The sequence below is a fragment of the Haliotis asinina genome, chromosome 12 (genome assembly GCF_037392515.1).
Source record: "Haliotis asinina isolate JCU_RB_2024 chromosome 12, JCU_Hal_asi_v2, whole genome shotgun sequence".
NCBI lineage: Eukaryota > Metazoa > Mollusca > Gastropoda > Lepetellida > Haliotidae > Haliotis > Haliotis asinina.
Window position 1 is genome coordinate 26,489,287 of NC_090291.1, and position 16,330 is coordinate 26,505,616.

At 40.3% G+C, this 16,330-nt stretch overlaps 1 protein-coding gene across 1 annotated transcript in view; it reads right to left on the reverse strand.

The window, feature by feature from the left end:
* The window catches only part of LOC137257442 (FMRFamide receptor-like), a 36,497-nt gene extending 20,956 nt beyond the window's left edge, over positions 1–15,541 (reverse strand). Inside the window, exon 1 of the mRNA XM_067794772.1 lies at positions 14,644–15,541. Within this exon, the coding sequence (XP_067650873.1) occupies positions 14,644–15,541 (898 nt within the window). The remainder of the gene's footprint in view (positions 1–14,643) is intronic.
* Between the last annotated feature and the right edge of the window lie 789 nt (positions 15,542–16,330).

Below are 16,330 nucleotides of genomic sequence, written 5' to 3' on the forward strand. Positions count from 1 at the left end.
CAAAGTCACTCCGCCAGAGTCACGTCGCCCAATACATATGGACGTTTTACAGCTGGGAATTTGAGCTGAGAAAGTGTTATCTCACATATTTCATACTCACCACTTTCTAAATGACATTGTGTATTCATAGCCATAGACAGTGAACGTGTCAACACAAAGCGCATGGGTTAATTTCCTGTGGTAAGACCCAGATACCCACTCTTCCAGGTCCAGGCACCTAAACATTAACACTCCTGAAACTTTCACTTTCACTCATGGGTGTCTCTACTGATGGTAACACTTTCGAGAAGGCACCCGCGGAGAGTCACCTCCTCGTGGTGGGTGGTGAGTAACGCTAAGAGCTCGCCAACACCCCCGTTGCGGACCCAGTGGCATATTTGGTCCACCAACCCGTTTGCCCTGCGTGTTTGTCGTGTTCTGTTTACTGGCCACGTTTTGATGTCATTGAGACCAAAGATAATCCACCGTGGAAGTTAAATCCCTTTGCATTCCCTACATTAGAAGATTACGTTATGGTGCGCTTGTTGAACACGGACACTTTTCTTGGCACTCAGGTTACCGTCATGACCCACAAAACACTTAATACAAGTAAGGGAATAGTGCGAGATCGTGATCGATTGCTGGCAGACATGCCCGATCTTGGTATCGTTTCCGAGATGAGAGACCAGGGTGTACTATACGTAAAACGTTTCTCAACCCGTAAAAACAACACAACTATTCAAACTAATACCTATCTCGTCACCTACTGCTCCAACAGCATTTGTGGGTGGGTACTGTATTATCAGTGTGGACACGTACATTCCGATTCCCCTTCGGTGTTTCATATGCCCAAAGTTCGGCCATGGCGTAAATACTAGCACATTGTCTGTTGTATGTGCTCACTCTAGTGAAAAAGTGAAAAGGCTGAAGATTGTGACAGTAATGTCAAACAGTGCATCCACTGCATAGGGAATCACCCATCTTACTCTAAGGCAGTCGATGAAATAGAATTCACGCAAAACATTAGTTTTTCAGATGCCAAGAAACTAGTACACAGGTCATACCAGACAGCAAGCAATGCTTTCATTGCTTATGCAACATCTAGAGTATCTAAAGTGTCTGCAAGATGTCAAACGTAAATGCAAACTTAACGTGGTTCCAAACACATTCTCCTACACTTTTCTCGGCCGTTACATCTACCCAAACCGGTGACTCACTTCCTGGTACTTCTAGAATAAAATCAGAAACATACCCCAATTGCGAAGTCTCGTCTCAGTCAACAAAGTCTCAACAAGGTCTCTTTAAATTAAAAAAGAGTGAAAAGGCGGATTCTCCTAAACAACTCAGTGGCAAAGCGTCTAATGGGTCAGGAAATAGAGTTCAGTTATTCAACAGATGTGGATCTCTTGAGGATATGGACGTATCCGAAAACGTTCGTTGTAGGGCACACAACTTGTCGCCCACTAAAAAAGTGCGGAGTAGATAACCTATCTTTTCGAGGGATTTGTTGGGTATCAGAATAATATTCGTCAGTGGACGTGCAGGGTCTAAGGACTAATTGTAATGAATTGCAGCTTTTAATCCAGTATTTTACGCCGTCAGCAGTCTGTCTACATCAAACATATTTCAAACAGACAGATACTCTTGACCTCTGTCATTTCAACGCGTATCATTATTTTCCACCCCCAGGCCAGTCTCGGTACGGCAAAGTGTTACACTTAGGTCAATAACGCTTGAAAAAAAACCCCAAGGCGTAGCAGTACGACGTACATTACAAACTGCATTTGCACTTTCTTCATTGTATATTCCACCTTCATCAGAATTAAGCTCAGAATTAAGAGATTTATTCCTCCTGTTGACATTGACCTGGAAAATATAGCTCCTTCCTGCACCTTGGCAATTGGTCAGGCCACAAGTTGACCTAACATTAACTACAGTTTTTGAACAAAACACAGAAACTAATCAATTGCAATAAACACAAGAATATGATCAATTAAAAAGTAAATATGATACTTACAAAACCTTATTTACAGATGGGTGCAAGGACAGTGGTGGTGTGGCTTGTGCCACTGTCACTATATCCATGACAATATCTTCTAGAATACCAGATAACAGATCTATTTTTATTGCAGAAGCAAACGCCACATTAACGGCCCTTAAATATATTCAAAGACATCCTAAACATAAACAATATATAATTTTCAGATTCTCTTTCGTGCTTTCTGGCAATGAAAAACATATCGTGTAAATGTCCGCTTTTAATACAATTACTGAGTTGTGTAATGATCTTGATAGTGGCCAATGCGACATCGTCTTCTGTTGGTTACAAAGCCACGTAGGCATTTCTGGTAACACAATGGCTGATCTTGCTGCCAAGGCAGCACTCAACAAATCTGTGACACCACTCCTTATTCCATACTCTGATTACAAAGCTAGAATTAGAACTTACACCCGTGATCTGATGCAGAAGAAGTGGGACGCCCAAATAGGTATAAATAAATTACATGAAATAAAACCGCATATTGGTTACACCTACTTGGGCTGTCAGTCCAGATTTGAAGAAGTCATCGTGCGACGATGCCGTATTGGCCACACAAGATATACACTTACTTGTTAAAAGGAGACGATCCTCCGTTTTATATCCCTTATGATGAGAGTGTCAAGGGCAAGCATATCTCCATTACAAGGGATATATATTTCAATGTCAAAACTGTTAAGGATCTTTTTACCACTGTTACTTCTCATTTAATTATTTTTTGTAAGAGAAATTGCTTTCATGGATGAATTTTTATTAATATGTTCTGTAGACAGATGTATTTTTAAGATTGGTAGCTTAGATTAGTTACTAAGATTGTTGGTGGCTGTCCCCTCAAAGAGGGTTGAAGTATTGTGAAATTATTGTCCTCCTGAGAGTGAGTGAGTTAATATTTATCGTCACATCGGCAATATTCCAGCCAGACGAGAATAAGTAATAATGAGAAGTAATTATAGAATGAATGATTATAAGAAACTAAAATCCTGTTGACGAAGAACGGTAAAACCAATAGTATATATCGCAAATATTCATTTAAGACTAGTAATCTAAAACACTTTAAAGGGGCACTGATGCGGAGCGAATAATGTTTCTCGCCAACGGTCTAATTACGAGACCAAACCGCAATTTGGTCAGCGCCCGCTCCTTCGACCGTGACGGACAAAGGAACTGGGTTCCTGTCCATATTAGCAGAATTTCTTCACCTAAACAGTCAGGAAGCCGGATGCCCATCATATGCCATTTGTTTAAAAATATCCATGATATTCCTTGTCCGATCGTAACCAAATATCCCAGCAGGGTAGTACTTTTCGGATGCTTGGATGGTATAGTTACTGATCCAATTTCATCCTATTTCTGTATTTTTAACCTCGATATTTAATCATGTTACATGAACATATGATGTCTACAGGCACGTAGCAAGCCATTTGTTTCAGTACGGAAGATTGCAAAACTTTATATTTAGGTAGTTTTGAGTGTTGGTTGAGCTGTGATAGCAAATAGCATACGTAAATATTGGTAGCTGTGGTAGCTACAATGGTTTCTTATTTATGATAATAAAAACACACAGTTGATTTATTTGAATTCGTAAACAAAAAACGATGACTTTGCCTTTGGTAGAGAAATCTGAAAATTGTCTTACGTAAAAAAAAACCCTTATTTCACCTATTTACCAAAGTACACAGCAAATGCCAGTGTGTATTCCTTATGTAACGAAATTCCGTTGGTATCCTCAAACAGTTTCGGCCCATAAGTGTTTTCAGGCTGCATGCGACACAGAGATTACATCTTCCTTGCTGTAACTCGCGCTTGATGGTGTAAACCTACAAGTGTTATTTGTCATCATTCCCTGGATGGTCAATTAATGATTTTTTAACAGGTATAATTAGTAGTAACACCACTTCGGTTACTCAACAAAGGCTCCCATTTGGCATTTCTCCTGTCTGGAGTAAATGCTCAACATTATTAATTAAGGTCTGTAATGGCAAATGTATGGTATGTTATGTAATATGTGCATGTAAGTGATGCAAGAGGTTTTATCAGCTGAGTTACAAAAGCAAACATCGATCAAAGGATTAACCGATAACACACTGATTGATTAATTACTTTTATCTTCTAGCGGATTTGTCAAAATGCAGTGTGTGTAGATGACAACACCCTGTCGTAAAGTGTGAGTGCAAAAACAACATCCTCCCTTCAAAGAATTAACCACCCTAGCGTTGATTGATTGATTGCTCATTATTGGTTAACTAAATTACTTAGAATAGTGGACATCATACAATTAGTTGCCAGGTGTGCTATCTTGGGAGACCAATGAGAGGTTTATCTGGTTTTCACCAACGAAAGACGTGAAACGATGTATTACTTTTTCGCAAATGAGACAGTTGTAAGACACGCGACACAGAGCAGGATTATTTACCAGCTGCAGATGAATGGAATACGATTTCGTTTACGTGGATATTGATGGATACACTCCTGAACAAGGTAGTAGCCTGACATTGTTGCTATAAAATTAGTCTCTTTTACATTCATTATTTGCATTTTGTTTTAATTTATTTGTTGTAGCATTCAGCAGAATCTGTATGACAGAAAACAGACACTAGATCGCGTATGTGTGTGAAATAGGATCCACATTGGCAATCTATACAATGTATAAATGTTGCTGTTATGTTAGAAATTTACCATGAGTATAAGCAGATCGTGTGTTCTAGTAATTTTCAGAATCATACAAATATGACAATAAACTAATTAGGGTTATGAGGCAAAATATAGAGACGTACATTGGCTTCGTTATTTTTCCGTCCTAATAGTTTTTTACCATTTCCACCACTGGCAGATGATTAACCTTCAAAGTGTTTCATTTGTTTTCATAATACATTTGTAATGAAGTAAAAAATGACTTCACCTCAGTTGATCTGTCTATAATTAAACTATCAGTTGCGACTACGGACTGCGCAGCAGATGTCACGAACCAGTCACGAATTCTGGGATATCATCCGGGTACTCACGGGAGAAAAACAATGACAAAAGTTTACACCAGTCCACGGAAATTGCTCCGCATTAGTGCCCCTTTAACTATATAAGACTTGCAGTACATTTGCTACCTGCATGGACCCTAGTTGGATTTACATCATCCCCTCAGCTGTTAGCAATTTAGACACATCCAGCCCAAAATTACAAATACACATATGCTACGATTAAGAACAGTGGAAAGTTTAAATTTAAATTTACTTGTTTTGGGACTCTCAGGAGGACAATAATTTTACAGTACTTGAACCCCACGCGAGGATACAGCCACTAACAAAATAATTAAATGAGGACTATTATCGTGAAAAAGATCCTTCAAAGTTCTTGAGTTAAAGTACTTATCCCTTGTGATGGAATATTCAACAAAGTCAAGCAGGACATCAGTTATTAAATTATCACCTTTTTGAGATGGTGAATGCCGATTTTGAACCCTTGCCTTTTATTCTCTGAATCATGTTCCACACCTTAGACATAGGCGTGCGTGAATTTATTTTGGAAATATAGTTCCTCCAAGATTGCCGTTTCTTTTGAAGGTACGACGTGCCTTCGCGTTTAATATTTAAAATCTATTTAAGTTGTGGATAGTAGGGTGATGAAATATTTTTCTGCCTTTTTCATAGCTGTCCTAGGATTTTTGCAGTATGCATTAAACCATGGCTTCCGTACATGTGGCGCTGTAGCGGACCTTGGTATGCACTCACCATCAATTTCAGTTAACACGTTGGAAAACACGTGAATAGGATCAGCCATATCCAACAAACATTCGGGTTGTAGTTTAGATGTACATAAATTTTGAAATAACGACCAATGTGGTTTGGAAAAATTCCATCTTGTGTAAGATGGCGAATCAGTTGGAAATATTTCTGATAGTATCGTTGGAAAGTGAGCACTTCCACAGAGGTCATTGTGGACTGGCCATTCAAGCTCATTGAGTGCAGTAGAGTCTGCAAGTGATAAATCCAGAGAAGAGTAGGTACCGGTTACAGGATCGGGATAAGTGCTCGAACCATCATTGTGTATACCCAAATTAGTATTGGAAATAAAATCTTCCAGTGTTTTACCCTTAGTGTTAGTATTTGTACCACCTCAGAGTGGATTATGGCCATTAAGATCACCCATTATAATGCAGGGTTTCGGAAGCTGATAGAGAGCTGGAAGATCAGACAGGTGAAGTGTGAAAGAAGGCGGGATATACAGTGAACATATTGTAAAGGCAATATGAAGATTGAGTCTCACTACAAAGGCTTGGAGATTAGTGTTAAGTGTTCGCGGACTATGAATAACATTTTGCTTAACAAGGATTGAAGATCCGCAAGTGGCCCTGTCACCCGGAGGTGAGAAAGAATGATATGCATCGAACTGACGTCGATTAAAGTTATCTGTCTGTTTCAAATGAGTTTCCTGCAGACAAAATACTGATGGTGCCAGGTCTTGAACTAAAAGATGTAACTCATTAAAATTTGTATTTAATTCTCTACAGTTCCACTGTACTATATTTCTGGAATATATTATCGTTTGGGTGGATTGATTGGGGATCTACCCCGCGCTTTCTTTGAGGGCGACAAGCTTTGTGCCCGGGGATGGATGTGTTCAGATACACCCATTTCCTCAAGTGATCCAAACTTGTTATACAATTTGTTTTTATTATTTGACCCCTTTTGTGCTCGAATTGACTTCGAAGTTTCTGGCCTTGTCTTGAATTTCGAATATACAGTTTATTTATCGTTTCTATCAGACTGTGAAGGAGTTGTAGTCGAAGGAGATACGATCTTTTGCGCAGACTGATCTGTATCTGTTTGAGTACACTGTTCTGAGATAGACTGTGGAACATCAGGAGAGATAGACTGAGGAATATCAGTCTGACATGAGCTTGACGAAGTTAGTACTGGCGTAGTTGTTCCCTTTGATAAGGTTTCAGACGGGTTTTTTTTGTGACAGAGGCGTACGTTTCAGTGTGCTCAGTAGATTGTACAATCTTTCTTGCTTCAGCAAAAGTGAGGTTCCTGGAAAATTTGATGTTTGTTAATTTCCACCTGCCTTTTCCAAATGGGACATTCTTTAGAAAAGTACGAATGATTTCCCGAACAGTTTGCACATGTTTTGTTATTACTGTCGCAATCTTCGGTTACATGTGTATTCTCAGCACAGTGAACACATGTAACAGACAATGTGCAAGTTTTAACACCATGTCCGTACTTTTGACACTTAAAGCAGCTTAGAGGTTTTGGAATATATAAGTCAACATTCAGATTGCAGTAACCTGCTTTGATTGACTTTGGAGGAGTTGGAGCTGAAAATGAAAACAGATATGTACTGGTTTGGACAGTCTCATTATTTTTCCGTGTTGTGAAACGTTTGACGAAAGATACTGCTTGATCTTTCATCTCGGACACTATATCGTACCCAGTCATGTCTGCTAGAAGACGCTCACGGTCTCGAACTATACCTTTGCTTGTATTCAGTGTTCTGTGAGCGGACACTAATATGGGGACTCCGACAAACATATCAGTTGATAACAGGTTGGTAGCTTGTTGTTTTCTGCTACATTGAGTCACCAGCGATCCTGATCGCAAGCGTTTGATATCTTTCACCTCACCTGCAATGCCAGAGATACCTTTTGAAATTGCAAAGGGATTTAATTTCAAAGGAGTCTTGTCAAGGGTCACGATAACCAAAACCAGTGATCAATTTGCATAGAGGGTCGTTGCTGATCATCATTTTCCAGTTGACGTTTGTTTGTTTTTTGTTGTTGAGGGTTTGGTAATCCATAATTATTGGTATATTGGTTCGTCATCCGAGCTCCCCACCCACCACGGAGTATCACAAGGACGATGTTCAAGCAAGCGGGCCTCCAGCTTGCAGCACCAAGGATATCCGGATGATATACTCCAGCAGATGGATTAAATGATTAATAATTCCACCAGACTGGCCCATGAGCCACCGCCTTCTGGGCATAGGACTCTAGGCAAAGGTCAGAGCAACATAATTCAAAATCAAAACTGTTTTAGACAATAAAGCCAAGACCAAAATTATACCAATTTCAAATGATATTTGTGCAATGATAAATATATTTATAATCCATGCACAGGGCTTGGCATGACCAGCCGATTGGTTGAACCGGGCCCATTCAACCACCCGTCTAAATGAAGTCAGGGCCAAAGTGGTGTATCAAGACAATAGGAACATAGTTGCAGGCCCCTATTGCCCTCAACCACCAGGACCCCTTCCTCCACCGACACAGGACCGCAACCCACGGCAAACGGGTTGGTGGACCAAACCTCCCTCCACGACGGAGGTGAACGGCTCTTAGCGTTACCTAGCACCCACCACGAGGAGGTGGCCGTTCACGGGTGTCTGTCCTCCTGAAAGGATACGTAAGTCCCTCCAACTGAAAGTCAGTTAAATTCTACCATACCTTTAATCATAGTATATGTATTATTTTAATATTGGCTCACCAAAATCGCCAGATGCTGAATGGATGGTGTGAATCCAACTTGGGTCCATGCAGGTAGCAAAAGTACAGTAAGACCACATGACCCTTAGTATGGTGCTCTACTTTGATCAACACGCCCATGAGATGATTAGCCGACCACGTGTGTGGACATTGAGCAGATACTGCAAGAAGTCGGGGAGAGAGACACGTAGTCATACCTCCTCGAGGGAATGGATGTTTGACAAAGTACGGTGTCATATTAAGCTCAGCTGGTGTCCCATGTTACACCTATCGTCTTTTAGGATTACTGGCGATCATAACTAGAAGCTAGTGACGCTTACCTTTCAAACAGTTCTAGTTGTTTCTGAATATCCACCCCTTTAATGTGTACGTAATTAAGAACAACTGACGTACTTCTCATTATGTACACCGCTTGATTATGCGAACAGGTTTACTATGTCTAATTATAAACGTTCGCACGATAATGCAGTCTAGGGTCACATACAGTGTTCCCAGAAATTATTGAGAAAATCTTTATTTTTTTCTAATGGTGCTAAGATTGGAAAAAGGGCTTTCACTATGCACTAAGCATACTAAATAAGGGAGACAACTCTTGAAGGCTTAGAAGGCAGCTCATTACGTCAAGAGTTATCTCCCTTGTCTGAGCAGACGGCTTCCTGTGTTGTTGACATGGCAGAATTTACAGCAAGAGAGAAAAGAAAGCTCATTCTAGATGATTTTGAAAGGGGTGAGGCTGATGCTAAAGTGTTAGCTTGTAGACATGGTATTCCTCTGTCTACAGTATACAGAACTTTGAAGAATATTCAAACAGGAACCGGGATAGAGCACAAAGCAGGGGCAGGTCGGCCTAGGAAATTCAGTGTTGTGGATCGCCGAAGACTTGGGCAGATTGTGAGTAGGGGCAAATTGAAAAGTGTTGAGAACATCAGAAATGAAATGATTAGCAGAGGAAGTCCTCAGCTATGCAATGAAACAGTTAGGCAGGAATTACAGAGACTTAATTGGGTGAAGAAACGTGGAATTCCCTCGCCGTTGATGAAAGATGCACAAAAGGAAAAACATTTAAACTGGTGTCGGGCTCATGAAAATCAAGATTGGGATAAAATTTTCTTTTCGGATGAAAGTTCTGTTTGGTTTTTCCCTAATTGTGTGAAAATTTGGACCAAAGATACTGTCAAACCTATCTACCAGCGACCAAAACATAGCCCGAAGTTTCACATGTGGGGTGGCATATCGGCTCGCTGAGTGACGCCATTGTGTGTTTTCACGGGAAACTTGACAAAAGAAAGATACGTTGACATTCAAAATGGTCACCTTCTTCCGACAGCACAAACATTGTATGAAGATGATTGGATTTTCCAGCATGATAATGACCCAAAACACACTGCGCGCTACACAAAACAGTGGTTGTCGGGCGAAAATGTTCAAGTTTTAGACTGGCCCAGTTACAGCCCAGACCTAAACCCAATTGAGAATGTGTGGGGAGTCATGAAGGACAGAATAAACCAAAAGGGACTGAGAAATATTGAAGATATGAAGGCCGAGGTGGTCCAATATTGGGATACCTTGTCACACGATTACCTACAAACTTTGATGAGTAGTGTGCCTAGGCGTATTCAGGCATGCATTGCTGAGCGAGGAGGTCTAACAAAGTACTAAAACAAGAATGAGACTGTAAGAGGATGATGTTTTAACATGTTTATGTAAGTAAAACGCCAGAAGTTAATAAACGTAATGAGTTACATGACGCAACATGATTCTCAATAATTTCTGGGAATACTATACATCTGCATATTGTTGCATGTTGGCTGCAGTGTATGATGTTCTATGCTATTGGGGCGATAGGGTTGCCTTGAGATTAAAGGGTTCGCTCGTCAAGTCCAATACCTGGGTTCGAATCCCCAAATGGATATAATGTGGGGAGCCCACTTCTGGAGTCCCACGCCTTGATATTTCTGGAAAACAGCTAAAAGCAGCGTAAAGCTAAATACACTCACTCACACGGGTGACCAGAAAAGGTGTTTTACAGCTACTTTTGTAGTATGTTTATGGCAGTTTGTAGCGTTGTGGGACGAAATCTACCTACTTGATTGCCAGGTCGATACACCCACCATACCTCGCACAGTGCAGTCATTGGCGAGCGATATGGCAATTTTAGACACATTCTCGTTTTTTCTCGCACATGCTCGGAGTGTTTTACAGATCGTTCGGCATTTTGTTCCAGATGTCGTACTACAAACGCGACAGTGTACATGACAATGTCTGTTTCTGTGATATGATAATATGCGTGCAGTTACATGGGAAGAAAGGTGTGGTGCCTGTATCCTGTAACCACAAAGGCAACATTTGTTTTCAGGTTATGTAATGCTTAATGATATATGCTTTACCAAATGTGTTGATGTTGATGTTTTATTTATTTATTTATTTATTTATTTAACTAGATAGTAAACATTGTAAGAGGGACATGCGAAGTATATGGAGATGTTTCTCCTATCCAGAATTCGAAAGAATTGATGTTAAAACTGATGTCTGCATAACTTATTCATTGTCAGTGTGTAAGTAGTGCTCTGTGGCTAGGTATGTGTCAAACTACCCCGTGAATGCAATGACATACCCAGTCTTGACCATCCTGAGATACATGCCCCCGTCCGAGTAGAGGAATATATAGCTGCGATTTTGTGAACCGATCATAGAAAAACAGTGATGACACTGAAATAGTTATTAAGGATTCCTATTGGCAATGTAGGGGCATAACAGTAGTGAAATGGCTGGGATCACCCTCTTGCTGCCTCGGGGTGCTTCACGTGATACGAGTATTTCCTATGGAGGTTGTAATTTGCCACAACCGGAATGGAGGCTCATGCCAGTTATGTGATAGTCCCTGTGGAAGACCTGTCAATGTTTGAGGAAGTTAATATTGAGTCTTTCACATTATAATTGTTGAGTTTCCATATGTTTATAAGTGCTAAGCACAAAATGAAACAGGATAAAGTCGACTGAACGACCATGCATGTTGTGTGATTTCTACACGACTCCTTTCCGAACAGGCCAAGGTTAATGGGCATTCCAACAGACAATTTCAGATTTGGGGAATTTCCTCCGTGAATGATATTAATAATTGTATATCTTGATGGAATAATGTGTCTAAGGAATACATTCCTGGAATACACGAATTCCAAATCATGTCACATTGATTCAGCTCAGATCCATACCTTTTGCAGGAGTTTTAAGGAAAACATTTGCCCAATTCGACCACGTTTCGTCACGCCCCTGCAACAGATATATGACAGATACATATTAAGTTCTGGCTCAATGTGTCTAGCAGATGGACAACGCACTCACGGGGTTTATATGACAAGTTTTAATATCTCAGAAATCTCAGATGTGCAGTAAGGAGTGAATCGACTAATGGGAAATGTTTGATTAAATGTGAAGTATCCATTTCTCCATACCGCTCATTGCAGCTGTGGTGGTGAGTGGTCCTATGCGTAGTGCTCAGGTCACCAGCAGTTAAAGTTAAGCACCGTCCAGCTCGGAGATCCATGGATGGGTGGCCGTGTTTGGCAGTTATACTGAGAATTGTTGAAGAGGCATTTTGAAGTGAGCTGAGCTAAAGGTGAAGGAACACGTTTTATGGATTATCAACTTCTTTAATTTCACAATGGCGCCGTTTCGGTATAGATTCTTATACCGTTTTCAAGCATATGGGGGACAAGGTGTAACAGTTTATATAACCAGTGATTAGTGTGAAGCCCTCAACAACTCTAGTTATATTCTTTGAAGTTTTTGTTATATCATCTCCTCAATTATGTTGTTGTTATTGTTAATCTGACCCGTGAAGGTCCCGGGGTAGAACATGCCTTCAGCAACCCATGCTTGCTACAAAAGGCGACTCAGCTTCTCGTAAGAGGCGACTAACGGGATCGGGTGGTCAGGGTCGCTGACTTGGTTGACACATGTCATCGGTTCCCAATTGCGCAGATCGATGCTCATGTTGTTGATCACTGGATTGTCTGGTCCAGACTCGATTATTTACAGACCGCCGCCCTATAGCTGAAATATTGCTGAGTGCGGCGTAAAACTAAACTCACTCACTCACTCACTATTGTTAATCTCCTCAGCCATAGCTCATGTACCTCACGTCTCTGTTGTGAAAATAAAGAAGTTGATCATCCATAAAACTAGTACTTGTTCCTTCACCTTCAGTTATTCTGAATGTTTCTAGGACGTGGGTCCTGCCCCACAACGAAGCACATGGGAAACATGTGGTTTGTTCAAATTTGCCTCTGTTCACCCAGCAGAAAATGGGTACCCGGTGAGATAGAGTCCTGTGACTATAACCTTCTGGCGCCTAAGAGGCAGCTTGGGTTACGAGGGGTAATGATAATCAGATTCTGATTACAGCGTCCAGTGAGCAACTAGTCAGATGGATACATGGCGCTATATAAGTGAATTATTATCATTATCATTATAAACGTGAGTGTACATTTACAGCTGGTGCATCTAGATACATATAACAATATAAACGTGAGTGTACATTTACAGCTGGTGCGTCTAGGTACATATAACAATATAAACGTGAGTGTACATTTACAGCTGGTGCGTCTAGGTACATATAACAATATAAACGTGAGTGTACATTTACAGCTGGTGCGTCTAGGTACATATAACAATATAAACGTGAGTGTACATTTACAGCTGGTGCGTCTAGGTACATATAACAATATAAACGTGAGAGTACATTTACAGCTGGTGCGTCTAGGTACATATAACAATATAAACGTGAGTGTACATTTACAGCTGGTGCGTCTAGGTACATATAACAATATAAACGTGAGTGTACATTTACAGCTGGTGCGTCTAGGTACATATAACAATATAAACGTGAGTGTACATTTACAGCTGGTGCGTCTAGATACATATAGCAATATAAACGTGAGTGTACATTTACAGCTGGTGCGTCTAGATACATTTAACAATATAAACGTGAGTGTACATTTACAGCTGGTGCGCCTAGATACATATAACAATATAAACGTGAGTGTACATTTACAGCTGGTGCGTCTAGGAACTTATAACAATATAAACGTGAGTGTACATTTACAGCTGGTGCGTCTAGGTACATATAACAATATAAACGTGAGTGTACATTTACAGCTGGTGCGTCTAGGTACATATAACAATAACGTGAAAATGTGCTATACATCTCCAACAACAGAAGGCAGATCACCATACTAGGGACCATCGGTCTTTACAGTAACTTTGCTACTTGCATAGACCCTAGCTGAATTTACACAATCCCTTCAGCCGCTGGCGATTGTATTAGAAATTTACCCGTCACTTATATGAAAAAATATACTTAGATTAGAAAACTGGTAGATACAAACATACCTTGAGAGAGATGGACGTACATACAACATATCACACATTACACGAAACTACTGTGTATGAGAATACAGTCAGGTGTTGACATAGTATGTGGACTGAAGAAAAATGGCAATAAAAAGTCAAGGGTAAATCTGAAACCTCCTCTTATGATATATCGTGAAGTTAATAAGTAATTTCAGTTTGATTGGACAACAGTTGCCCTTAAGTTCAAACGTAAACTTTGTGTGCAGCGATCATTCCGATTTTTCTTTGATACTTTAATCAAAAAAGGCCAATATGCCAGCTATATTTTCTGGACCATAATTTCACTGTAAAATCAAAATATGACCCAATCACACAACTCTTAAAAACTCCTCAGGGTAAATGCATTTATGTTCATCCACGGTAAATATGCGTCTACAAATACCAGAATACAAATCAGGTTATTCAAATTGCTTGGATTTTACTTACTTGCAGGTTAAATATATTGTACTTACCGAAACAAATACGTGATATAATTATTTTTGACATCATTGATTGGTGTTTTCACATTAGACTCATGCATTTGTTTCCTCTAGTGCCATTGATTTCATTGAATGCATTCTGGTGTTCCTTGACAGTCTTTTGTCTTCATATCGGCCTTTACAAGTGCAGAACAGAGCTTGAAAAACTAATCTGAACTTTCTGCCGAACATACAGTAAATGATGAAATTTGTTGCTGAACAAACAATGATGAGCGTATCCCCGATTGATGAGACACGTGAACATGTAGTTGAACAGTCACCAAGTCTCTTGGCATTCTCGGTCTGCTCCAGCACCAGGGCCACAGCAGGAACCAGATGACACAGGAAGAATAGGCTGGTAACAGCCAACACTGTGCCACATAATTTATTCCCAGTTCCACTGGAAGGCCTATTGCCTATATTTATGTTAAATTCAATGAAGGTTTTTGCTTTGTTCTGTTTGTTATAACCCCTAGAAACTTTTCGAAGCGTGTGAATCATGAGGACATTAAACACAGCGATGAGAGTGAATGGTATGGCAAAATGTACGATAAAGTTTATATATATAAGATACACTGTATAAAATTCTGTATCGTAGAACACCGACTTAGTGACACTAATGGTGGGAGAACCTTCTTTGAAACGGTGTTCCATGCAGCGAGGTATGTTGAAGATGACGCAGAAAATAAAGATAGCCACCAGACTTAGGTTGGTCCGTTTCTGAGTGAAGACGACTGCTGCCTTGAGAGGTTTGACGACAGCCACACACCTCTCTACTGTGACCATCACTGTTGTGTATACTGAGCCGGTGCGGGACATGTGCAGCAGCGGGTAGAAGATGGAGAACATGACTGCCCCAGCCGAGCCAAGTTGAATCCCCATGTGATGGAGGACGTGGGGTAGATTCCCTGCCAAACCATGCGAGAAGAGGAAGATTGTATCATAGACAGCCAGACCCACGAGGAGGCGACACACAGACGCTGAACCGCGCCTCATCTGCTTGCTACTTAGCACAAACACAGAGAGAGAATTGCCCACAATACCAAGTACAACAAACACCGAAGCCACAAGTCCAGCTGAGTAGAAATGAAACAATTCATTTGCCGCGGCTACTTGCTGCTGATGGGCATCACCTGGCAGATACTTGTGTTGAGGAGGTAAGGTTATTGAGAGGTTCATACTATACTCTTGCTGAGTTGTTGTTTGACGATATTCCCTTCCCTCGCTGGAATCCATTATCAAACAGTAACTTAGTCTGCAAATAAATACAAATGAAATAATTTAGTTAAGACATATATTCATTTAGAATGTGATGACCACAGAGACCAGCTGTACAGGACAGGACAGGACACTTCCTCATGCATAGCTAAACAGGACAGTTCCACATACACAAATGCATTAAACAAAACAGCATAGCTCCACATCCACATTTACATTAAGCAAAGCAGGAGGGTTCCGCATAAACCCATGCCTTAAGCTAAAAAGGACAGTTCCTCTTACATGCATGCATCAAACTAAACAGCATAACTCCACATACACACATTAAGCATTAAGCTGAAAAGGATAGTTCCTCTTACACGCATGTGTTAAGCTGAACAGAACAGTCCCTCATACATACACATACACGCATTAAGTAAAACAGGCCGAGACACATACTAGTATTAGACAAAACGGAGAAATTCCATATGTACTCATAGCTCACTAAAGCTGGTATCTATTTCCTGTGATATAGGTGTGTTGGTATATACTTGCCACATACATATTCATTATTTCCTGTGATATATGTGTGTTGGTATATACTTGTCACATGTGTATTCATTATTTCCTGTGATATAGGTGTGTTGGTATATGCTTGCCACATGTGTATTCATTATGTCTTGTGATATAGGTGTGTTGGTATGTACTTGCCACATATGTATTCATTATTTCCTGTGATATAGATGTGTTGGAAAAACGTGCCACACATAT